The sequence below is a fragment of the Aythya ferina genome (assembly GCF_964211825.1).
Source record: "Aythya ferina genome assembly, chromosome: 2".
In the NCBI taxonomy this organism is placed as follows: Eukaryota; Metazoa; Chordata; class Aves; order Anseriformes; family Anatidae; genus Aythya; species Aythya ferina.
Window position 1 is genome coordinate 6,997,464 of NC_140297.1, and position 25,108 is coordinate 7,022,571.

The 25,108-nt window shown below is 43.9% G+C and overlaps 1 protein-coding gene across 3 annotated transcripts in view; it reads right to left on the reverse strand.

Moving 5' to 3' along the window:
- The window catches only part of RHEB (Ras homolog, mTORC1 binding), a 39,491-nt gene that overhangs the window by 9,964 nt on the left and 4,419 nt on the right, over positions 1 to 25,108 (reverse strand). For 2 of the 3 annotated variants that reach the window (XM_084507359.1, XM_084507357.1), the window contains exons 2-4: positions 11,105 to 11,176; positions 5,317 to 5,384; positions 2,421 to 2,503 (exon numbers count right to left, since the gene is read on the reverse strand). In XM_084507359.1, the coding sequence (XP_084363485.1) occupies positions 2,421 to 2,503; positions 5,317 to 5,384; positions 11,105 to 11,176 (223 nt within the window). Of the gene's footprint in view, positions 1 to 2,420; positions 2,504 to 5,316; positions 5,385 to 11,104; positions 11,177 to 23,071; positions 23,106 to 25,108 lie in introns of those variants that run through there. The other variant, XM_084507358.1, reaches the window with a different exon arrangement.

Consider the following 25,108-nt stretch of genomic DNA (forward strand, 5'->3'; position numbering starts at 1 on the left):
TGGTTCCAGTGCATGATTCTACTGAATACCCTATAGACCAACCCACCCTCAGCTCTTCATTTCCCAATTCTGTCCTTCTGCTTATCTAGTCTAGTTCAAGAGCTCCGTTTTTAGTTTAAAAAAAGACTAAGGATAAACAGCTGATCTTTATTAATAGATCAAGGTGAAAACTGAAAGAAGTGCTATTTAAGCCTGAACATGATTCTGACACAGAGATACAAGCTGCTAAGAACTACCTGGAATGAAACTAGCTGGACCAGATCGATTTAGTGTACTAGAAAGCTTTCTAAATTAATAAGGCTAAAAGGAACAAGGGTACAGTTTAAGACAGACATTGCCCAATCCAAAAAAGAACAGCATCACATCAAGCCTTGAAATAGCAAGAGGTCCAGAGAGCATAAGAGGTCCTTTCCAGTTCTGCCAAGCAAACAGGGTTACGGGAAACAGCTCAATGTGTGAAATACAACAAAAAAATTACTGGCTGTCAGAGAGATGTTCTATACAAAATCGTGGAACAGTGGCAAGATACAAAATTGGAATTTAAACTAGAGCAAAAGCCCTCCAGTAACCTTGCAGCTGAGAGTCTTGGAACATTAAAAATGTAGGTCATTAGTTTTTACTCAAGTCCCATTTTAAACTTCCCAGTGGAGATCAGTAGGGAAGACAATCACTTTAAAAGGACATTTCTATTAAGTTTGCTGTCAAAGCTCACACCCAGCTCAATCAATACTCAGATCAATATATACACTTTGGCGGAAATCAAGAGAGATGGCAACTGTAATCTGATTGCCTGGGAAAGTCAAAGCTACCAGTGTACCCTGGAAAATCTATTCTGCCTAAACACTGTCTTGATACTGAAGACAAGGATCTGAACAATAAGGGATCATCAATACTTTGTAATTCAAAGGGAAAAAAAAAAAACTTGGATTAAGTTGGATCAAGAATAAAATACTAAGGAATATACTATCTACCTATAGTAGATAATATAGCTCCATATCTTAATCTGTATTAGTCTTTTCACCATAATTTGATTTCTATTTTGTTTGAATGCTACCACAGAAAGCAGACTCCCGTTCCTTTAACTGGGTGACTTTGGTTAAAGACACTTTTGTCCCAAGAATACCACACACCAATGAACATTTTCCTCTTTGGTTTAGAAGTGGAAGGTTTTCTACTTCAGGCTGAAAATGCTAAGTCCTATTTTATACAGGTTACTCAGCACCAACAATGAACCTCCAATTAAGGGAAGAAAAAAGAAAAAGCAGTGTATCTAGATACACATGAAAGCCCAACATCTGTTGCATTTCCTCCAGATCACACATGCTTCCTGTTCACTTCTTCAGAACTAAAGATGAAAACCAAGAATGAAGTACTGAAAATCTGTTCAGCATTAAAGACCTTAAAAGCAACTGAAGTTTATAACCAGACCGTGTCACTTCTTCAAGAAGCACAGAAGAGCCAATAAGCAAGCTGTTTTGCCTGCAATTTATGATGGTCTTACCAAAGAGATGACCTGTTCTGTCTGCTTTAAAGGAAAAGATTTGGAATGCTTCAGCACTTGAAAAAAATCTATTAGCTTAGAAGTAGAAGGGAAGCATTACCTTTTCTTCTACCTGAAGCAAGCAAAAGGCTTCAGGTCTTAAAAGTAATTGTTAACAAACAAAAATAATGCCATAATGAAGATGCTGTACTGTGTTAGAAAATTAAGGCTAATTCAAGAATGACCAGTACTGAAATCAAGAACAACAAAGGGAAGGCACAAAATAACAGCAGAAGACAAAACCTTAAGAAGGTTGAAAAACTTGGTACAAGTAAATGACTCCAGCTATGACGGTCTGTCCTCATGTGAGAGCTGACTACAGGCAGCAGTGAGGACAAACCAGATGCCCCGGGAAATTTGTCAAATAAGGCATTTGAGCGAGTCTACAGGCCAAACATCTCATAACTGCTATTTATACCAAAGTTTTTGATGGTTAACCAGAACAAGCCAAGACAGGAAGCCAAAGAAATCTCAGTGCTGTAACAAGCTGCTAGGACAAGACCTAACAACTAGCTGAGCTCTTCACACTAATGTACAGTGCCCTCTTAGATTGTGTTCAACTCCATCTTTGTAACATATGCTCCAGCAATGAACTGTTTATTCCTGGTACTAGTCCATGTACTTTTACTTACACTTCAATCTACACAGTTCAGCACTGCCTCGTTTCTTACACAGTACCTTTTGTATCTGTCTGCAAAGTATCTGTGATATTTGGATCTGAGGGGAAATTTCTGCAAAAACATTTTTATTTCCATTATACTTCTAAGGGAAAGAGAGATTAAATGAATTACATACTGCATTCAGCTCCTGCCTGTGCTATATTTTCTCTGCGTGTATCTGGTTAATATCCGAACTATTAGAACACAACAGATTTTATTACCTTTTTATTGACGTGACTGAATAAACAAGAATGTAGCCATTGATGTCTATGGAGTACGTCTGAGGAAATATGGAGTATTCATCCTGTAGAAAGAATAGAGCATTTATAATTGCTTACTGCCACAGTTGAGAGCTTGATGCTAGTAGATCAAGAGCAGTTTTCATTCATTTTTGTAAGACATGAGGAACAGGACCTTTTTGTACATGTAGTGCTTTCACGACGACATTTTTCTCCATCATGATGCCAGATGTGGCTTCGTTACCAAATTAAGAGAAAGGAAGGCAAGCCTGGGACACAAGCTTAGTTAGCCTGTTAGTCTGTATACTCTACAGCTTTTTCGCTTTATTCCCTCTAAGACTATGGATCAGCCAAAGCTATTCCCAATCCTCTTACCCCACTTAATTATCAGTTTACACTAGTACAAAACATCCACTCTGTCCTACCGCTAATTACCAATTATGCCTCTTATCTTGCTAGTGATACATTTCAATCAAATTCTACATTTCAACGGCTGAAGACAGGATCTGGCACTTCAAAACTGCCAAGTGGCAATGACCACATCTAAATTACCCAAGGGGTCCGTTAGGAAGTAAGGAGCTGTGGCTTACCAACTAACGCACGCTTATCAACCGTAGATGGACCAACTACAATTATTAGTTGCTTCATGCCAAATGGAAGTTTCCTTTATACAGCAAATGTTTCATAGAAAAACAACAACAATATAACAAAAACACAACCTCAGACACTTAATTTCTAAACTTACTACCCCTGTAGAAAAGGAAATGACCAACTAGGTAAATGAAACTGATATACTGCAGAAAAACACAACACAAGTAAAATGAATCCCATGTTAAATATCTAGATTGAAAGACTGCAGTAGCAGTTCCCAGGTAACATTTACATTTTGACACGAGCTATACATCTTACTGTATGGGTTCTCAAATTTTTTAACCTGTGTTTCTAACAATGTTAATTTTAGCTTAAGATCATGACCTCACTGTATGTTGTCACGACTGAACAGATGGAGCAGTGCAGTTACGCAGCTGAAATCTAGACAGCTAAAAGGAATCAAACTTCCTTAACTAGCGAATGGGAGGAAAGCCTTTCATAAATTAACTTCACAGATTCAGCCAAAAAAAGTTTTGGAGAATGACACCTGCAAAAGGTGCTGCCCTTTGCCTTTAATGCTACACACTGAGGGTGACCTTCCCCCATCCTTACTTAAATGCCAAACTGCCACTTCTGCTGGCTGTGCAATCCAAAAGTCAATACAGAAGGGGTCTGAGCTGGCCTGCATGCAAAACAGGTGAAAGTGCAATTCTGCAGCCATTTGCCTTTATTTGGAATTACTCTGGATTGCTACAGTTTGAATTTGATTTATACTCCTGTTTTGTGACCCCACACCAAGACTTCTGTTTCAATGAACTACATAAATCTGAATACAGAACCACGAAAGGCAAAGATGCACAAGAAAAAAAAAGGTTAACCAAGAAAACTAATTTTTAGCTTGTTAGTTAAAAAGCCTGCTATGCTTCCTGGGACTTGTAGGTCAAATTAAAAGCTTTGCCAAGCAACAAAACAAACCTAGGTATAACTCTAGGTATAATGTTAGTTTCACAATTTCAGTTTACATTAAAACAACCCTGAAAATAAACCTCAGCAACAGAGACGTGTCACTGGTGAAGTCACGTTGCCTTCTGAGAAGGCCTTCTCCTTTTCATAGAGAAATTTTTACCTTCATTACCATGCTACAGTTTGAGATGTACACAAAGTGAAGCCTACGGGGCTTGCTCTGCTGCTCACAGCCCACCCATCCCTCAACCTCACTCTCCTCTGCAGAATATTCCCGTCAAACACCACTTGCCCCAGCACGCGTGGTCAATATTGTTTCTAATCCCTCTGACAGATTACAACATTGCTGATTAACACCACAAATTAACAGCATATAAAAATAAGGCGTGGTTATTCTTAAATCATGTAGTTCTCTTCAAAGACGGTGATCAAACATACCTAGAAGGTCACAGCCCTTCTGAAGACTCTCCCAGCTCTACGCAAGTGTCCTGCAGCTTTCAAGTCTTGGTGAAATGTGCTGATAGCACTTAAGACTGTTTAACACTGGTCAGCTTGCAAAAATCAAAAAGCACAAGCCCAGAACTCACAGAAGCTAAGCACACGTAACCAATAAGAAGTTTAGGGTAGCAATACAAGGATCTATCAGTCCCTTTTCTTTTTTTAAATACACAGCTTCTCAAAAGATGGAGCACTGCTATGTGTGGAACGTGCACTCTCACCTGCAATTGCTGCCAAGCAACACTGTGTAATGACCACCTTTATTTCATGAAGCTACTGACCATGCCACAGGATGGTTGTTTATTGTCTCCTCCTGCACTCCCTGCCATTACACCAAGCTCAGAAGCATGCAAGGAACCATCACTTACTCAAAAATGTAAACAAACTGCAGTGGTTTATGGGCAGCCCAGTAAGCACTACCTACACGCATTGCTGCCTACTCTGTGCGACTATTTCATGGACACAGTCGTGGTGTGTTGTAGCTGGAGACCACAAATGGGAGAAAGTCGTGAAAAGCTTCCCTCTGGGTTATCAAGCTGGGTTATGGACCAGTTTAGTCCAGATTTTAGCCCTTCTGGTACATCAGAGTTAAAGCAGGTTGTTCTTCACTTTTTTAGGCATACGTACTTGAACCACTAGCTACTGTTTCAATTTCAATAGACAGGAAAAAAAAGGCCTTACATAAATACCACGCAGCTCCCTGAGGACTAAGTTAGAAGCTGAACTTCAGCTTTGAACGCGTGGTCGCAACCAACTTCGCTCGTCAGGAGTATGAATAGCCATTGCCTTATCCCTGATGAGATTCAAAGGAAGAAAGATTACTTACTTGGCCAGCAGTGTCAACCAGCTGAAGATGATATTCTTGGCCATTTACTGTGATCAATTTTGTAAAAGCTGGAAGAAATAAGAAACACACATTTCAGAATTATGAACAAGGAAGGGATCAGAAGTCACTTATCTGTGCCGTTGTCAGCTGAAAGGTTAAGAAAAAGAGCTTTCGTTAGAGACTTTAAAGTAGCTAGATCAGATTGCTGTAATTTCAACTAGCACATTTTTGGTATTGAACCTCAGAAAATTACTTTAAAATTTCAAATTTCAAAAGATTCTTCAAAAAGATTCTTATGCTGCACGCAGCAGTTCTTCCTTCAGAGTTACTTAAAAATGAAGAGCAAAAAAAGCTTTTTACATGCATTTCAAAGAGACTTCCAGGCAACTGTAATTTGTGGTAACATGAGACACTTCCATACAATTAGCATCAAAGCCAACTTTGAACTTAATATAGGGTATTCTCCCCAGTTTCCAAGCAGTTTAGCAAGATCAATTTCCTAAATGTAAATACCACGAGGTAAATGATCTGCATTAAAAAAAAACTCTTTGGAGGCTAAGACACACACAGCCTAGCTTATGAATATGCTAAAGCTAAATAATGGGAATGTAGCTAGCAGCTCACCACCGTGCTTGCACATTTGCCGTAGCTACCAGTCTGTTTAGTCCTCAGTCAGGAAGTACATTCAGTTCCTGAGAGATGAGAATTGCTTCTCTTCCCGGGATTTATGAGATGCCAACGCACTGCGAGCTGAGGAACCTTACTCAGTGTTTGTATTATGCAACTGCAAAAGCAAAGCGTGTCAGAGCTCTTGTGGCATGATGTGCTACCGAGCACTACACGGAGCAAGCAGAGCACAGAGCCAGCTCCAGAGCTTCGTTTTGCCCTTAGTGTCGGACTGTAACACACAGAAACTGGACAGTACAAATACACCGAATAAGGTTTGTGTTGTCTCCTGGATAAGGGAATTTTCCCAGGTATTAAGTCACGAGAAGCTTCAACTTTCCTTGCAACGACGACTGGAAAATAGCCAACTCTGCAGCGACATGCTGATCGTGCCCTGAACTGGCCATCCGAGGCTGCCTGTTCTCAATCCAACTGCGCAATCCTGCCCACGCCTTCTGTGTCTCGTACAGGCTCCCCTAGAAGCTGAAGTTCGCCAGCTTTCCTCCTCCCCGCCAGCACTTGCTGCCCTGCCAAGCCCCCACAACGCACGCATTATCTCGAGTAAATGGGCTGACTCCACGCTGAAATATCCAAAACTCTCAGTTTCGGCCCTAGTAAATCCAAGCATCCTTCTTAAAAAGGGGCAACTCAAACAAAGCCAAGCCAAACTAACGCAGGATGTCCACACACACAGCATGGAGCGTGCGTGCAGTTTCCATCACGATACAAGTGCAATTTGAATGAAGCCTCAAGAAAAGCTCCTACCAGATCCTGCCTATCCCCAGAGGTTAGGAAGCAGAAATCCCCAAAAGCTTTTTGCTGTGGCAGGGACAGAAGCCACTGCTTGCTGGAACAGATGTTAAGGTGCAGGGTTGCCATAAACGGCGTCGCTGCTTCAAGCGTGAGGGAAAACAGCCTCATCTGGAGGGATGTCCTGCGTTAACAGTAACAGCCTCTCTCCAGTCTCTTGACACCTCACACACACATCGAAGTGCTCTGTAATCAAACTAGTTTCAAGAGCCCCATGAAGTTAATATTTAAAAAGGGACGGAGACAGATGGCAGCTTTTTCAGCCTATTCTGGAAGCCTAGAATAGACCGAGCAGCAGAGACATCATCATCATCAGTACCTAAAGCAAACTGTGACAGAGCTGGGGAAGGGAAACGGTGGAGGAGTCACCGCAGGCTGCGTGATGAGAACTGTTAGCTCAGCACGGAGACTTCCAGCACCAGCAACAGCTTACTTGGGCAGCACAACCCTCTCCTGATGCTGTCAGAATTAACAACTCCCTGCTCTTTGCTGAAGCTTTTTAAGAACACTCCTGGTAAGAATTACATCCCAGGAAAAACCTGCAGCTGTATTTAGTGAGGGTCAGTGACCCATGAGCCATTCTGGGACGTGTTGCTTGCTCCTGTGCCTACAAGCAAGATAAATGCAACCAGTAACACCACCATGGCACAGTACGGCTCCTCCTGCGATGACAAGAAGAGATTTCTGCAGACCAGAACGAGTCTCCGCAGTCCGCGTCATAACACGGCCATCTGTGAAACGTTGCTCATCAGCTGAAGCATGGCTGAAGCCTGTTTTAGCTCAATGAAGCACACGGATCTCAGAACAGGAGATGCTCACAGCTTGCAACACACAGCTTAAGTGGCATTATGTGTAGAAACTGCCATCCCATTCCACCTTCGGTTGGTTCAGCTCTGGTGCAACTCAGAATTGGGTGATGCAGTGACCAGCACACCTCCAAACAGATGCATTCATGCAGCTAAGGGGAGCTACAAAGGGAACTAAAGCCACGTTGCTGTCAGGGACAGTTCTGCACAGCACAGCCCCAACTGCTGCCATGCCTCAGAAGCAGCGTAACTCCCACAGCAACTCCATCACCTCTGGCCACTGCTCCCCACGCCCAAGGCCATTCAGTTCCACTGACACGAATGAAGTGGTTTGCACATGCAACTCAAGTGCCAGCTGCTGTGAGAGCAAGCCATTATGGTAAGAAACGCGTACCAGGCTTATGAATGTGCTTTCAGACCAACACCTCCACTGAGTAAGAGGTAGGGGAGTGGTGTGAAACGATTCCCAGAGCTCCTGGCTGGTAAATGCATCCAGCTTATTAGGGTTCATCACTTCCTACCTTTTGCAAACCTTCCTAATTATCTTTAATCCAAGGTCAGTGCCTATCATGAATCCCTCAGGACATCTTTTATATCACCAAGGTGTGTAATACAACAGAGCTATTTTGGGTTTTTCTCAGAAGCCTCATTTACACCCCTTGAGAAGGCCACTCAGCAGCAGCTTCTGGGAAGCAGCAGACTGTCACCTTCCAGCACAGCTGGCTTGACACACCTGGGAGAAGCTGAGCCTTAAGGGTGCTTCCAGCAGCCCATCCAAACCTCTGTGTATTAGCTCCACAGCTACCAGGTGCCTCCAGCCCCCTCCCCTTTCTAATACACTTTTAATCACCATTGTATTAAAAAAAAAAAAAAAAAAAAAAAAGGGAGGGGGGTAGAAAGACCCTAGGGAAAGACTGCTTCCCCCAGGGAGTTACCAAGCCTGGTTTGCTGGAGAAAATATTGCTGAGATGCAGGCAAGATGCAGCTTTCCTGCAACACAAAGTCACTGAATTAATGATAACCGAAGAGATCCCTGCAAAGACGGGGGCAGGGGGGGGTGTGGGCACGTCGTCTTCATTTTCAATTCCTTCTGACCTATTTGCTTTGAGCTCCAAATTAAGATTTTTGGTGTTAGTCCAATAAAAATTTAAGAGTTTAAAATTCTTCAGGTCTTTGGGGAAGCGCACGATAGAACGCCTGAGCTCATCTGCCTCCAGCCAGCTCCGCGTCCACACAGACTCCTTCCATGCACTCCTGCTCTGCAGTGGTTTTGCTTCTCTTTCCACGATTTCCTCACGTAATTGTTCCACTGGTTTCTCAACCTGGCTGTCTCCAGAACAGCCACCCATCACAGCGTCACTCTCGTTGGGACATTAGGAAGAGGAAATCCTATTTCGCTAAGCAATTAACTCACCTCCGCTGCTGCCACAAAATGGCACAAGTTACTCTTCCCGATGCACAAGTTTATGAGAAGCAACTGAATTCAACACGCTTATTAACTTAGATAAACTAACTTTTCTGGTTCTAATGTAATATAAACAAAGCAAAATGCAGCAGAGAAGTGCTGACTTTAATGAACATTAAGTGAAACCCGATGCAGCTTATTTTCCCTGCACCACTTCCAAAGAAGGTAAAGATTTTTACATTGGAAAAGGAAACTGCTGGAATATTAGGTCATGTTCTTATAGTTCGAGGCTTACACTCTATGCATCTTGTTCCTGGGAGAGCTTAACTATAGCTTGCTTTCAGTGCAGTTTAATTTTAGACTCGATTTCTCATGCAAGGTATATTATTTGAGGACAAAAATTGTAAAGACCAAGCTACCAGCAGTACTGCAGTTTCCTACCCTCTCATCAGTGCTGTTAAAATATTTTGATCATTATCAATAACAATTTTTGGAGACAAAACAGAAATCACATAGGCCAGACCACTCTTCAGCCTGTATTTTTTCCCCCCGATCACTACATGAAAGTTAAAAGGTTTTACAGCCTGCTTTAAAGCACTGAAGAAATCCAACAGCCTTCATCATCATCCCTTCTACGTGAACTTGGATTTCTCTTTTCTCAGTGTTGTTAATTGGATTCAAAATTAAATGCAGGGAAAGCATGCAGAGTTGATTACACGTATTATACCTTATGACCTCAGACAGAATCAGAAGCATACAGCTAGAGGTGTCAAAAGGCTTGACTGATTAAGAAATTATAATTAGAAAAAGCGTGTGAAAGATTAAGAACTTAATTCAAAAGAAGCATTTTATACTAGGACAGACTTCCTACTGTTTTGAACCTCGGGGCACATCTTGTAGGTTTTCAACCCCTACTTCCCAGCAACACATTCTGAAGCCAGAAGGGACCTTCAATTCTCTACCTTTCAGAAAGCAAACTCCTCCAGCGATCCCGCAGATCACAAGACTTGCGCCAAAAGAATAATGCTGTTTGTTTTCTGAACAAGCATGAAATCATGCGAACTGTTGAGCTTTTTCAAGATGTCCCCATGCCCAAAGTTTTCATGGCCATGACATACTTAATGCTCTGTACCCTAAGAGAGTGAGTGCTGCCAACTAGAAGTGCCAAATAATTGCAGAATTGATGCACAGCTCAATTATCCACATGTACGTAATCAAGCTTAGTAGCCAGAGATTCTAACCAAATCCAGGCATAGAGTAACTCTGGGTGTGATGTTTTAAATGAGTCTTTTTTCATATAGTTAAGAAATGCTACCAGTGATAGACACAAAACTAGAGAGCACAGGAGTTTTGCTACAGAAACCTATTGTCCATGAGTTTGTAAAGGGTGAAACAAGCCCATGCCAAGGTGTCAAAATCCTAAAACAAGATATACAGACACTCCCCCACACTTTGGAGACAGACTTTGACTCTTTGCATCTCAAATCACTTCCACATACATGTAGAAAACTACAAGATTACTTTAAATATTTCACATTTTTATAGTGCAGACAGTGAAAAACTACCTGTCCCAATTACTGCCAAGATCTAAAGTACTGAAATCTAATGCACAATATCTCATTTGTTAATGGTTTTAATTCAAAGCAAACCGTATTATAACTCTAACAAAGTAAAACAGGATGATGGAAACTGCTTAAGAGAGCCCTAGAAGGACTGACAGATCACTCAGGTCAAAAGGCAAATTATCCAGCTTGATTTGCTAAAGCAAAACAAGAGGTTCTTCAGAAAGCAGTGTTTGAATTTTAGCTCCCAGTGTTTGATTTTTTAGTTGCAAACAGTAAAATAATCCTGAATAAAATGTGCTGATGGCCACTGACTCCTAATTATTGTGTTAGTCAAGAAGTAATCTTGTGCTGACTACTTCATTCCAAATTCCAGACTAACACACAGACTCAACATCCTACTGTGCTAATTCAACTTGAACTTAAACATTAAAGTAACAAGCTGCAATGTTAAAATACAGATTATTTACATAGGCACTTATATAACCATGACTTTTAACAAAACTAGCTACAGAAGAGCAGCTTATCAGTTTACTTACTATTCTCTATGGTTGGATCGTATGAATCAACGAACTGCCCTTCCACAAACTGAATCGTCAGTGAAGATTTTCCTGTAAAGCAAGGAAAAAGATCATTGGTATTGGAACAAGTCTGCAGGCTGTTACCACTTCACATTTGGTAGTAGACAGAGTAATTTTTATTCTTTTTTTTTTTTTTTTTTTTTTTACAAGAGCTGATACGAGCTTTGTATGGTACACGTAAACTATCCATACACAACAACTGACCTATTTTTAAATTAAGTGCCTATTCCTAGGCACCGAGTCTCCTGAGCTTACACCAAAAACACTGCAGAAGCTACTCAACACGCGTTGTGCTTTTGTTTTAACACAGATCTTATAGCATTATTTCAATGTCTCTTCCAGTTGAAAGTTGCAAAGTCCAACCCTCAGAAAACTAAATTTAACAAACTGTTATATCTGGAAGGTTTTTCCATCCAGAAGCAAGAAAACCAGAAATAATTTTTAAGTCATCTCATGGACAACTAGTCACTTGGATAGCATTAACTAAATTTGGGTTGACTAGAAGGCTGGATACCTTTCCCTTGACAAAAGGATGACCTCAAAACTCTTGAGATCAACATACTCTCTTCTTCTACTCATCCTATTAATGTCCCACAACAACAGAGCAGTAGATGCAGTATTTTAAGCATAATGATTGAGGCAGCATCATTGGATTTTTATTTTTTAAAGCAATTTAGCAGCAACTTTTGCAGATGACTCAACATTCCCAGTTTCCATGTTGTACTTAGTAGCAAATTTAAAAAAAGGAAACTAAGCTGTCTTGAAAGATTTTACAAGATGATAAATGAAAATGAGTCGCATACATTGACCATAAGTAACTTTAAAGCTCTGAAAAAAAAGATATTTTAAAGCATTACCAAAGTCTTAACAGAATTTCCATTACAGCACATCATCTACATTTGGGAATCCACTAGATCCTATTACATCATGTTTACTGGACAAATATACTCTTATAAAGATTGCCAAGTGTGCTAGCTGCCTCTGGATGAGTACACACTGTGTTCCTTTATGCTTCTTGCTGATGAAAGTATAAACAAAATATGACCCCGAGTTAAAAGTTAGCATCAAGACCATCCTACTCAGTAGAAGCATTTCAATGACATCAACAATAACTGATATTTCGGGTGAGCCAGGCTGCAGCAAAACTATTTTCCTGACTTAATTGCTTTGTATAAAGATTGTCCACTGGCAGTGCTTCAACCACGTTATGTTTACACTTTGCTGGAGAAAAAAGTTCTTTCCTAAGCATTCCTCCAGGAGGTATGAGAAAACAGTTTTCCATTTTTTTCCCTGGTTCTTGCTTCCTCATACAAGGCTCTTGACCCGTTCACATTCAAATTTTTTACTTTTTATGTCAACATACTTAGGAAATCGCTTTGCTAACAGCATGCTAAAAATGACAAGTCAGACAAATAAGGTAAAGGATGAGAGCGGTGCAAGGGCAGTTCCATTCAGTATCTACACACAAAGTCAGCTCCTTCATTAACTGCAACACTTTCTGGATTGACTTCTGCAGACACTGAGGAAGAAAACGTTGCAGAGTATCATCACCTCGGGATCTTGCAATTAAAGAAAGCCATAACCTTCATCAACTCACTGCTTAGCTTATTTAACATCACTTCCCAGCTCTGCCATGCTTTTATCCCTTTACTGTTACCCTACCAATCTTGGTGGTTTATTCAAAAACCAGCATGGAACCTTTTGAAAGCTCTTTTTAAAATAAAATTCAAATTCTTAGGTATCTTTTTCTGATACAACAGTGCAAGTAAAGATATGATACCCAGTTCAGTAGAAGGGACCTTAAGGACAACCCAGCTCCAAAGATGCCACGGGCTGGGATGCCACCCACAAGGTCAGGTTGCCCAGGGCCTCATCCAACTTGGTCTCGAGCACCTCCAGGAACGGGGCATCCACAGCTTCTCTGGGCAGCACCACCAGCAGGTTAAACGCTTTATTCTAAAACAGAGCTGTTATATCTTCAGGTTGTCTACCTAGAACAGAAAAGCTGAGCACAGCTCACTGCTGAACAGCTTTCCCCCTAAGAAGGATCCTAAACTGCAAGACACGGCTGCTACCGGCTGTGCTAAGTTTGGAAACCGAGTACTAGGAAGGAGTCTGAGCCAAGAGCAAATGCTGCATGTAACATCCAGCTGCATTAATTACTGCTTTCCTCCCAGCAGTGAAAGGGAAAGAAACAAACCAAAATAAAAGACTGCAGCACTATTCCACCACTCTCCTCCTCATTTCCTTCAAGCTCCCTAACAAACCTGCTGCAATGCCACGGCTGGGATCCCAAATGATCCTGCTTTTTCTCCCCGAGCCACAGGGCAGCCCCCCAGCCTTAGGGTCAGCCATGTACCCCATGGGTAAACACACACAGCAGCATCCTGCTGAAGCAAGGCTCCCAAAAATTCAGAGCCTACGTCATTACCAGCCCCCGTGCCACGTCCCATGCCCGGGAAGCATGCAGGACTGTGTCAACAACAGCTCGGCCTGAACTTTGTCCCACAGGTTTTTATTCCAGGCCTTTGAACCAGGCTCACGGACAGAGAGGAGAATTCAGGTCACTGCTGAGCTCCTGTCTCCTCTTTCCCCAGAAAGATCAGGCAGCTCCGCTCGGGGTTTTCGGAGAATTACAACACAAATGCACAGCCTGCCAGGCACAGGCCAAGGAAAGGCACCCAGCTGTGCTCACTGCAGGGAGCAGGGCAAGGGGGAACGACACAAACCAGCCGTACCCACACTGCCTGCACACAGCAACCTAGAGGACCGAAGAGCCAGGGGGCTTACGCCATGCTCTGTTACTCGAGGGTGCACGCCTCAAGAGAGGCCCAGCTCTCACGTGCCCTCGTTGGGAACAGACACCGAGTGCTTTTCGGTTTGCTAAGCTTTTCCTCGCATTATCCTCCACAATGGGACTTTTCCTGCCTTCGGGTTTTAGGGAAATAAACATCCGTGGAAACCAAAAGGAGAAGTGTCATGAGCAAGAGCAAGGCGACGGCCGCTGGGAGCAGCTCCGCGAACTGATGCAGACCTGTGAGTTCCAGATCAGAAGCACAAAAACCTTACTGGGAGATGATGGTTTAACCTTCTGATTCTCCGTTCAGCATCAGAGAGCTTAAATTCCTACGAAGAAATGAATGAATCAAGTAAGGGCAACACTGGGGCAGGGCAACGGGATAACTCCTCCAGCTATACTTGGCTGCTGTAGCTCCAAGCAGTGGATATTTTACAGCAAAGGAGTTGTAAGCAAAATGCTCCAGATTTCCTCACCTCCCTCTCCCTGGAGGGATGGGAGAGGAAGAGTTTGTAGGGATGGATTTGGTGGTACCTAGAATCCAAGTCCCAGGTGGCTGGAAGCTCAGCTGAGGTTGTCCAGAAGTATTGGACATTTACGAATTGACACTGGAGTGGTACAGAAAAAAAAAAAAAGTTTTCTACTGTTGAAAGAGAAAAGGAACAATTTCCAGAGAGAAAACCATGTCAAAAAATAAGCTGCCACATTTCTATTCACCCAACAGACCACCTGCTAAATAAGGCAGAGCACACCACATCAGCTACAAATGCCATTGCTACTGTCAATGCAACCCAGCTGAGTTTTTTTACTTGTCCTTTTACTTCTCAGACAAGAGCTGTGGTATTTAGTCTACCCTTACATTTCAGGCTACACAACACAAGGCAATTCACTACAAACATGAGCAACCCAGCTTGTGTGTGCTCCTCAGCAGGTGGCCTCCCAAAAGAGGCTATCACCTTTTTGGTGTGCCACCTGCCTGCCAACCTCTCCCCACGTCCACAGGCAGAGGGAAAACCCAGCTGAAAGTCTCATCTGCTGCCAACTTCCCCCCTGAATGATCTCCCCAGGAGACAGAAATGATGCAAGCGGCCAGGCAGGCAGGCGAACAACGGCCCCACAAGCATAGCATTGTGCAAGCCCGGCCCCGCAGCTGCCCTCTAACGTGGCATCACCACGATGACGGCCACAGGCAGCGCAGTTTGATCTGACCAGGGAGGATTTCTCAGTGCTAGAAATGAGCTGCAGGAGCCATCAGTAAAAAATATGATGGGGTCAGGAGCGACAGCCCCTGAGGAGTTGCCCTTCTCTGTTCCAGTCGGATTTTAGGTGCCTGTGGTTTCTTCAATCCATCTTTTTCACAGAAATGCCTGCTTGTGCGCTGTGCTTAATTATTAAACGCTGAACGGCTGGCAGCATCTAACCCATCCATACCACAAACCCAGCATCTTACAGAAGTCAGTCTCTGAGTAGATCTGCTCCTACCTACAGAACAAATCAGTTCAGATTTTGTCAAAGAAAGTCCAAGGAATTTCAAAATAAAATGCTGGCAGTGGTATTGAATTAGATAACCCTACCGCATGCCCAAACTTCAGCATCTCACACACATTGATACCCAACTTGCTGTGTTTCACACAGATTACAATTCAATGCTTAAAGTTATAAGTAACTTGAACGTTGGGACCTTTATCTTTTTTTAAATTTGGAAAACCAAGATGTGCAAAATGGAGACCCCAGCACCTTCCTGGGGCAAATTATCTCCTTGTCCTCAGAGCACTGAAGAGGACCAAATGGTTTTTTGGAGCAGATGGAAGGTTCAACCAGGTGGCAAAGGGAATTGTAGAACTGGTCTTGGATAACAATCTTTTCACAAGATAGGAGATCTCAAATTCATTATTAACTCATCATTCATCCCAGGCTTCATCGTTAGCAATTCTCTATGGTTAACTAAGATTTTTCTCCCTCTCAGGTACTAACCACATGCAGTTGCTATTCTGCTGACCATTGCTATGCAGTTCAATAAATCATTCTAATGGCTAGAGAAATATCTGGGTCAACGGAGAATTCTGTTCCTAAACTTCCAGAGACAATATGAGTTGTGTTTTATTCAGATACAACTTAGTTCTATTAATACTACTTTGAATTACAAGGAATTATCATGTATAATCATGGCACATACGTCTATTTTGAGATGCAGTTTTACCCATTTCGTAGTGATTTCCTTGTGACATCATCAGTATGGTAACAGGATTTAAAAAAAAGGTCCTCTCACGCTTCTAGAGAAGAATCTCTGACACAGCCTTAAAACTCAATTGCTGCACTTCTGATATTCATGCTCCATTCACAACTTCAGGACTGGTGGCACTCCTCTCAAGGTGCTATCGGAGCTTTCTCGAGGACAAACTACAAGATCTGTACTTATAAAAGGACCTCAGGAACAGAAGAGACCTTAATGACAACTGGAACAGTATTTCAGGACAACACAAGCTCTTTTTCAACTTCTGTGGCACTCTGTGCTGTTGCTAGCACTGCTCCCTGCCTTCTCCAGATCTACTTTCCCATCATGACACAAGGCAAGGTATTTGAGGTCTCAGGCAAGGTATTGTAGCAAGAACCACTCCTAGAGCAGAAGATGACGCTCACGTGACAGTCTATAGTATAAAGAGCACAAGCCTGGAGGAGGAAAAGGACACATTTCCCTTCCTCCTGCCTTGCACAACCTTTCTGAGGTTTATCAGAGGTATTCCTCTGCAAGCCAGAAGCAATCTGAGAGTCCCTCTGAACGGAAGGCAGCCGGCTTCCTCATTTCCTTCATATTTCAAAGCAGACAAACTCACATGTATTTGTGCAGGCCCTGGCTAGGCTGCCAGCAACAAGCCCTCAAAACAAACCAAGAAGTCCTAATAATGCTCTCCAGATAAAATTTTCTATAAGGAAAGCAGAAAATCCCTGATGTGGAACAACCACCTTGCTCTATCCAGCAGCAGTGCTTGCCCCTCCATGTTCACTTACAGGTTGTTGCAATGCACTGGGTGTCAAGGGAAGTATTTAGAGAAAAAATTCTGTTGTTTTGATGCAACAGCTTAGCTGACACTTCCATATGTCCATTTTGCCTCATTTAAGTCACCAACTTCACCAAGTGATTGTCAGAAGATAAGTTTCAGGTATTTCAGTGCACAGTGCAGTTACCTCTGCTTCTTACCCTTGCCAGCAGAATAAAGAGCGAGAGCTTGCCTGATATTTCCCTTTTGATAAAGGATTTTAATTTCACATGCTAACTACCAGTTGTTAAAGATGGAAAAGCTGCTACAAGGCTTTAGAAAGAAATCCAGAAACTTGCCTGGTGTACATCTCACCTAGCCACAGTATTCACAGCTGGCTGCATTAAAGGTGCTTTAAACAGCTCAGGTGAACTGCATCCTGCACTCTCCCCACGACCGAGGAAATTCAGACATTCACCTGTGCAGATAAACACCATCCTCTGTATTCTCTTCAGACTGCCTGCAGACACCCCGCATCCCTGCAGCTCCATGGATGAAGGATTTAAGGTGACAGCAGAAACTCAGAGGTAACTCAACCTGCCAGGCACGTGCTGCTACCCTGATTAGGGAGTTTATTGCCAAACTAAATGCTTGGTGGTACAATTTGATACGCTGTACTCTGAAAAGGAAGCTTGTTAAACCTAAAAATCAGACCCTAATGTTTCAGTTTACAACACACTTAGAGAGAAAGACTCAACTTTACACTATTTTTCCCCCCCAAGAGGCAAAATTTAACTCCGTGCTGGGTAGAAGTCAAGTCCCTTCTCCCTGCGCACACATTTCAGGCAGATAATTAGGGAGCTGAATAAACCTGACCTTTCCTTGGATCACTGGGTGTGTGTAACATGAAATGCCTTTGAAAAATACTTCCAGTAACTGCCATTGTTTCATCATTGAATCAGCTTCAAAAATCTGTGCCACTGGAAATAAAAACGTCTCTTGCTTTAACGCATTCCACGCATTCCCCTTCTTCAGCTTCAAAGTTTCAGTTTCAACACAAAGCAACTCCCAGCTTCCAGTCAGTTCCTTCCTGAAGCTAGGGCTTGCCGGGGTGTACAACTTAAATTACTTTTTTTTTAAGTTAGAAATATCAGGACGAGGAGGTTTTAGCACTTTTTCAAGAGGCAGACCTTCCCGAAGCCACCAGCTCTAGCCCTCCATCCATGGTACAGGTAGGAACTGCACTTGCAATGCTGCTGAATTCAGCCACAGTGGTTATGAGCTCCGTTACACACACGTTGCAGGTGATAAAACAACTGTTTGGGTTCACAGCGGGTTTGCAGACATTTTCCTTATTCCATTTCTACACAACTGGCTGAAGCTAACACCAGGCACAGTGAGTTACACGCAGCTGGTTGCCTGGTGCAGCAGCGTGCCATTGAACAATGCAGAGCGTGTCTTTCTACCCAAACTTTGCATTTTGGTTAGACAGCAGAATGAACTCCTCCCCATTTCCTCGTGCTGTACATCTCACTGTTTTAAGCCAGCTGATCTACACCACCAACAGAAAACCTCGAGAGGACAGAACCCTTGTCAGTATGAAAGACCTCAGCCTGTGTGTGAGATCCTACGGATCCGAGGACCAGAACCACTGCATTTACTGTGCCCAAAGCTGTGCCCACCACGTCTCGTTGTTGCTCACAGCCACCCCTCGAGCAGAAGGCTAAAAGCCTCTGGAAGTGTCAGCGAATTTTTCCTGGCATTATTTTCAAAAGGAAAGCCTAGGAGATTGACCCTGAGCACATCGTAACACCAAGTGAATTACAGGAAATGCGACTGAAATGGTGGGGAATGGGCCCTTGTGTGTGCGTAAAGGTACCCAGAGGTGTAACTGCGCAATGATCACCACAGGATCTTTGCAACAACAGGCAGTTTCAGCCTCAGACAGGCTGTATCGCCCTAAAATTGCTGGTTGATGTAACCGGCTCTTCTGTCGTTGCTGATGGTCCAAAGTCCGCTGAACCCGATGTCAACAACTGCTAGCGCTGCACGTGGCAGCCAAAACCCACCTTTCGTGGAAAGGCTGCTGCTACCTGCAGTCAGAATGGGCACACAGCACTGTTTCCCTGCTGTGTCCTGCACTGCTGGGTGCTCCCCAAAGCTGCATGGAGCAGGAACTGAGGTACCCACCCTGACGAGATGAAGATCTCTTAGCACAGAACAGAAATGGTGGTGTTTAGGGCTACAGACAAGGAGCAGTGCCGCTCCTCTCTCCCACCAGCACTGCAGGACACAGTGAGCTCCCCTGTACCTCTGTCAGCAGATGCACAGGCAAACAGTGCTCAGAGACCATAAATTTGAATCTTGACCACTTGAATTCTTCTGCACTAGCCCGGGAATCAGCAGGTCATGACCCAAGCACACCGCCACAGCTGCTACAAGGACACAATGTCACCACTAGTAACCTGCACAAGTCCTTGCTGTGATCTATGCAAAGCCATGCAACACTAAAACCATTATGCTTGAAACAGTATTTCCCTTTCCAAAAACTTCCCCCCATGGCTTTATATCAACTTCAAAAAGTTACTGTTGTCTCCAGTCCAACTCAATTCCAGCTCTTTGAACTAACTTTATGTGCACCTTGCATGTTGTCTCTGCTTACGTGCCAAGATCCTTCCCTCCTTAGTAATCAGGGCTGCAAACAGCTACAATCAGTTAAACGCCACCTTCAGAGCACTTTATACAGCCAGAGCTAGTCAGTGACACCTCCTCTCTGATTCTGATTGCAAGCCTTCTCTTCTTACACACTTACCCCTTTTCTAGGTTCTCTTTCGCACCTATACTATACACTCTACACTGTAAAACCAACAAAAATGACTGAGAAAGGATTTTGTCTGGAAGAAGAAAGTAACTGAGCAGCCTCTGAAAGCAAAAGAAAAAATGTTAATGGTAAGGAACATTCAAAGTGATGATATGCTGAAATCACAGCATGACAGGCCCTGGTAAAACATCAGGAAAAAAGCCCACAGAATTAAGAATAACACCACGCAGAGTACTGAATAGCCTCATGGAAGAGTCACCAACCTTGGGAAACAGTAAGGTAATGTTAAGCCAAGGACCTGTCAAATATGGCATGACATAGTTGATTTTGTCATAGGGCAGAGGAGATGGAATAGGTAACCCATGATTTCAATGACATATTATAAATGTTTTGCCTGTCATGACAGCCAGCTGGCTTTCTCACCTTCTGAACCAGTGCGTATCCATCTGTTGGCTCACACAGTTTTTTTTAAATCTATCCTCAGTGTTTAAACCATCTAGTACAAAAAGGTCACAGCACAGAACTCTGATCTTTGCAAGGAACGAGAAAAAAACAAAATAGAATAAACAGCAAAAAAACGAATCCCCCCCAACCACCTAAAAAAATAAAGTGCCAGGGAAGTAACTGATGATGACACCTGTACCCTGACAGTACACTATTTTTACATTTAGACTGCCTTTCAGAAGTGAAATGTCTCCCAGCCGGTCCAGCTCCAGCACACGAGGAAGTTCTTGCCAACAGGAGCTGGATTTTCCAGCTCCCAGCGCTCGGCTCGCACAGCCGTGCAGCTTGGAGCAGAGGAGGAGTATCAGGCTACAGCTCAAGGCTCCCAAACTTCAGGCCGACCTTCAGAGACAGAGCAGCACGCTGCATTTGTCTGCTGGGTGAGTCCTGCACACCGACACCAAAATCTCCGAGTGTGGCAGTGGTTATTAGTCAGCTGTTAGCCTGTTAAATCATAAGTTAATCCAGTTAATCGTAAATTCAAGTCTATTTTAAACACTAGCTAAGAAGCTAACTACATGACATCAACTTGGCAGAAATGGGTAAAACACAAACTACTAAAGGCCAGTAGACGAAGGGCCAAGATTTACTGTTGGTACAGCAAAGCCTTTCAGAAGGGGCTTACATCCTTAGCCCTATTATTAGGGAAAATAACCCCCATCTTCATTTCTGGCTGTAAAAAGTGCAGGGGCACGGCCCAACATCCCCCGCAAGGAGCTGCCCTTCAGTCTTGGCTGCAGGCACCCCGCTCACTCTGTGCTTTTTGCTCCTCCCCAGCCTCCACCTTTAAATCCTTTCACCCTTTGGCATACACAGCCCGTGCCCACATCAGCAGCTGGATGCCAAAGTAACGGGATGCCCAAATGACCTTCAGAACAAATAAAAGTATACCCAACAGCCCCATCGTCAGCTGTAAATTATGAATGAGAACGGCTTTTTAAGATCACAATCTTGCCTGGAAATCCTAAGAGAGAAGGCATCATCTTATTTATCTGCAGCACCATTACCTTGCACTTGTTTCAAGTGGTTTGTATTGACAAAAGCACAGCCCAACGCTACAAAACACCATCCCAGATGCTCACCTAGCAGACATTTCAACAAGCTACACACTGGAACACTGGCACTTGCACTTAAATCTTCCTCTGTCCTACCACCACACTTCTGCAGATGAGTGAGGACAAGCAGAAAAATAGTTGAGGTATCATAAGGCTCCCACTCAGAAAAAACAACCACAAACATATCTTGCATTTAAGTAATTGTTAGATTTAAGTTTAGCAACCAACAAGGAATTTGTCAAGAATTTTGACAAACACGAAAGGAGTTAAAATAGCCCCATTAACACCTCCCGTTAGAATTTATTCACCAGCACCAAGCCACGTGGGTGAAGCAGAACATTTATTAGAAACGGACGCCTCCCAAGACAGCAAGGCGACAAGAAGACAGTCCTGCAGCAAACTACGGAGTGCTTGCTTATGTGCAAGTTTCAGAGCAGAAACTTCCAGTTCTAACTCCAAATGGTGATTCTGAAACAGATTTTAGAACACCACCAATTTGTTATTAACGGTAGTCCAAGCCCTAACACAAAACACACTCTACTGCACTAATGTCAAGAGCCTGATTGTTTTGACAGCTCGCGGGACAGATTTAATGGAGTTTTCCTACACATGATGCATCCCAGCGCTTCTGCGTGGAGCAAGAGTACCTTTAAAGGAGGTCGTACATCTTGAAGGAAGTTTTGGCAATACAATCTGACAAGCTGTTGAAGCCAGACAGATGTATCCCACTAACTCAGGAGACAACGCTGTCAAGGGACACTTTAATAGCATAATTTTGCTTTCCACTCGCACATGTTGGCACCCACACACTGACGACCACTTATGTATTCCTTCTTTTTCCAAATTAAAATTCATTTAAGTCAGCACTCCGCAGAATACAAATAACCAGCTCAGATCTCGCAGGCACGCTGTTCTGCCTGCTGTAATTTAAAATATTTAAGGATTCTGATAACCATTCCAGAAATATTGACCCCTCGTTCATTAAAACTTTACTGCTACATTAAAAAGACGGCGGAAAGGAAACCTCGCTGCTTAAAGTATGATCCAAACCAAGACAGGGAGTAATGATTTCTTCAGTTCTGATCTACTTAAGATGTAAGCACCGCAGTTTTTCTGAACAGGTCTTCCGAATGTCCCATATTAGGGTCTTTTGGTCCTTAAAAGGCCTTCAGAAATCATTTACTTAGTCTTATGCCTCCAAAAGATTAATCTTTGGCCATTATCCACAAGCTCCTAGGGACTTCATCCAAATTCAACAACTATAAATTTCCTCCTCATGTTCCAATTCACGCAGGAAGTCCCACAAGAAATTCCAAGCAGTTTTCCCTCCTGCAGGAACTCCCAAGGCTCACAAGCTATTCTTTGCCTGTCCTGTCCTCATCCCGACGGGCGCGTTATGCTTGATAATCCAAAATCTGCACTTCAGCAGCTTGTGCTAGCCATTTATACCAGTTATCTCATCATTCTCATCCTGCATCCTTCATACAACACTCAAAATTTGCATGCACAGCGATCAAAGTGTGTATGGCAAGCCGAGAAAGAACCAGTGCATGTGAACAGATTCAGTGCTTGTGATTCACCTCCATGCTGCAGGAATGGATACCTACCTCCACCTAAATGAGGAGCCGACTGGTATTTGCATACAACAGATATTCTGGGGGATAGCTGAGCAAGCACTGAAGATTGCTCTGGAACGTAACAGAGCCTTTTAGACTTGTTTTCACTTTTTTTTCCTAAGTAGAGAGGCAGTGATTCTGTCTGGACCTTTACCTGAGATCCACTGCAGCATCTTTATCACCAAGCGCGTCCACAAATTCCAAGATTGTACCACTTAAAACATCATTTGAATTAGAAGGCTTGAAAATGAGGTTTAGGTTTACCACCAAGGTTTAGATTTACCACTGGTCAACACCTTCAAACACCTTATTTTTCCGTGATTCTGCCCGATAGGACTAGCTTTGACTCCGAAGGTTATTTAAACAAGAATCTTGAAAAACTTGATTTCCTCGTGGCTCCTCGAGGCACGGTTCACCACCTTTCCAAGGCTATCTTTTCCTGGCAAGGGAACCACTCGGGTTCAAAAGGCCCGCAGCTGAAAGTTTGAGAAAAAAAAAAAAAGCGTTCACGCTTATCTGGAGCGGCGGAGGAAAATACTCCCAGATGTGGTTTCGTAACAGGTCAGATCGAATCAAAGTCTGCGCTGCCGTGGAGAGGCCGCTCCACCCTCCCCTAACAGCGCTCGCTCCTGCTCCAGGTCCTGCGACACCTTCTGCTGCCTGCTGGAGCTGCGAAGGAAACCAGTTCCCTGGGCTGGGGGCCGTGCTTCAGGCCTGGCATGGCTGGGGGCAGGAACCAGCCGCTTCCAGCACCAGGGCAGGGTGAGCGAGGCTTGTGCCAGGCAAAGCCCCACCCTGCGCTGAACGTTTGCATCTGCCTTCGGTGCAGGCAACTGAAAAAGAAAGTGGCAGGCACAGCTCTAGAGAAAAGCCGTGTTTGAAAGCATTTCAACCCTGTTCGACACCTGCCTCAGTTTACCTCCCTGTTATGAGTTCAATAGAAGCATCTCCCTGCTCTGCAAACAATTCAGCATCCGCTGCACTTCATACGTCTCAAAAGGAGAACACAATCTTAAATGGTTCACATTCGCGTGGTTTTGGTAAATTCAGTAATCTGAAATCCCACGGAGACCTACATGGGTTTCCTCCGCAGTCTTCCCTTCCCCATCCCACGCAGGACAGCTGCCCCTAGTGTGCGAGCACAGCAAACGAAAGCGAATTTCCTGAGCAGGACTGGGAGAGAGAAATTCGAAGCAGCCACCCTTCCTCCTCCTCCCCCACCCCCAGCTCAGGAACAACATCTCCGTTTCTCACGCTAGCGAATTCACAACGAATTTGCTGGTTACTTCAATTAGAGGCCTTTGAAAAGAAAAGGAAACCTCTCGAGTCCTTAAGGAGCCAGGTTCAGAAGCACCAAGGGCAGCTTGATGTTTCTCCAATTCCAGCTCCTGGTTTAGGACGCCGTGGGTTGACACCCCGACAGGTCAACTTGGACTCCCACAGTACTTGCAGGGCTTGAGCACACCGTGAAAATCCCAGAGGAGCTGTTTAGGTCTTGGCCTGAATATACAGCTGAAGCCGAGAGTAGTTTTTAACTCATGCCCTTGAACGTCACCTTCAGGAGAGCTCCTGGAAGTTACCCAGGCGTTAGTTTATCGCGCTGGAGCCGCTCTCCCCATCCCAAGCGCATGGTGACACCGCAGCAGCACAGCCCACAGAGGTGCTGTGTGCCCCAGGTCCATGCTCACAGCCGTGCTGTGCCTCTAAAGGAATACTTTCAACGTTTTGCACCTTATCAATGACAGGATCTGTATTTCACTTAGTTCCCCCTGTCAATATTAGCTCTCAGTTGCATACCCAAGCCCCCAAACACTCCACAGAACAAGCAAACCCCGCGAGCGTTGCAAGGAGAGGAAGCCAGAGCAGGCAACGGAGGAGTTAACGCAAGAGCCTCGTCCTGTCCTCACATAACCCCGCAGGCTTGATATTACAGCTGAGCACGCTGCCTCCCCTGCGCTGCTCCCAGCTCCTGCCAGCAGATGCACTGCAGCAGCCCGCACCACGCCGTGCCGGCGGCCCAGCTGAAACGCACCCGAAGCTGGCGCTCGCAGCCTCCTGGCAGCTGCCATCGGGGCTCATCCCGGTGCTGTGCGGGGCTCGGCAAAACATTCACCTTCCCCAGCAGCCAGGGAACTCCATTTTCCTGCTCGGTCTCTTCCCAACGCCGCAGCGGCGACCGGATCTGGAAATC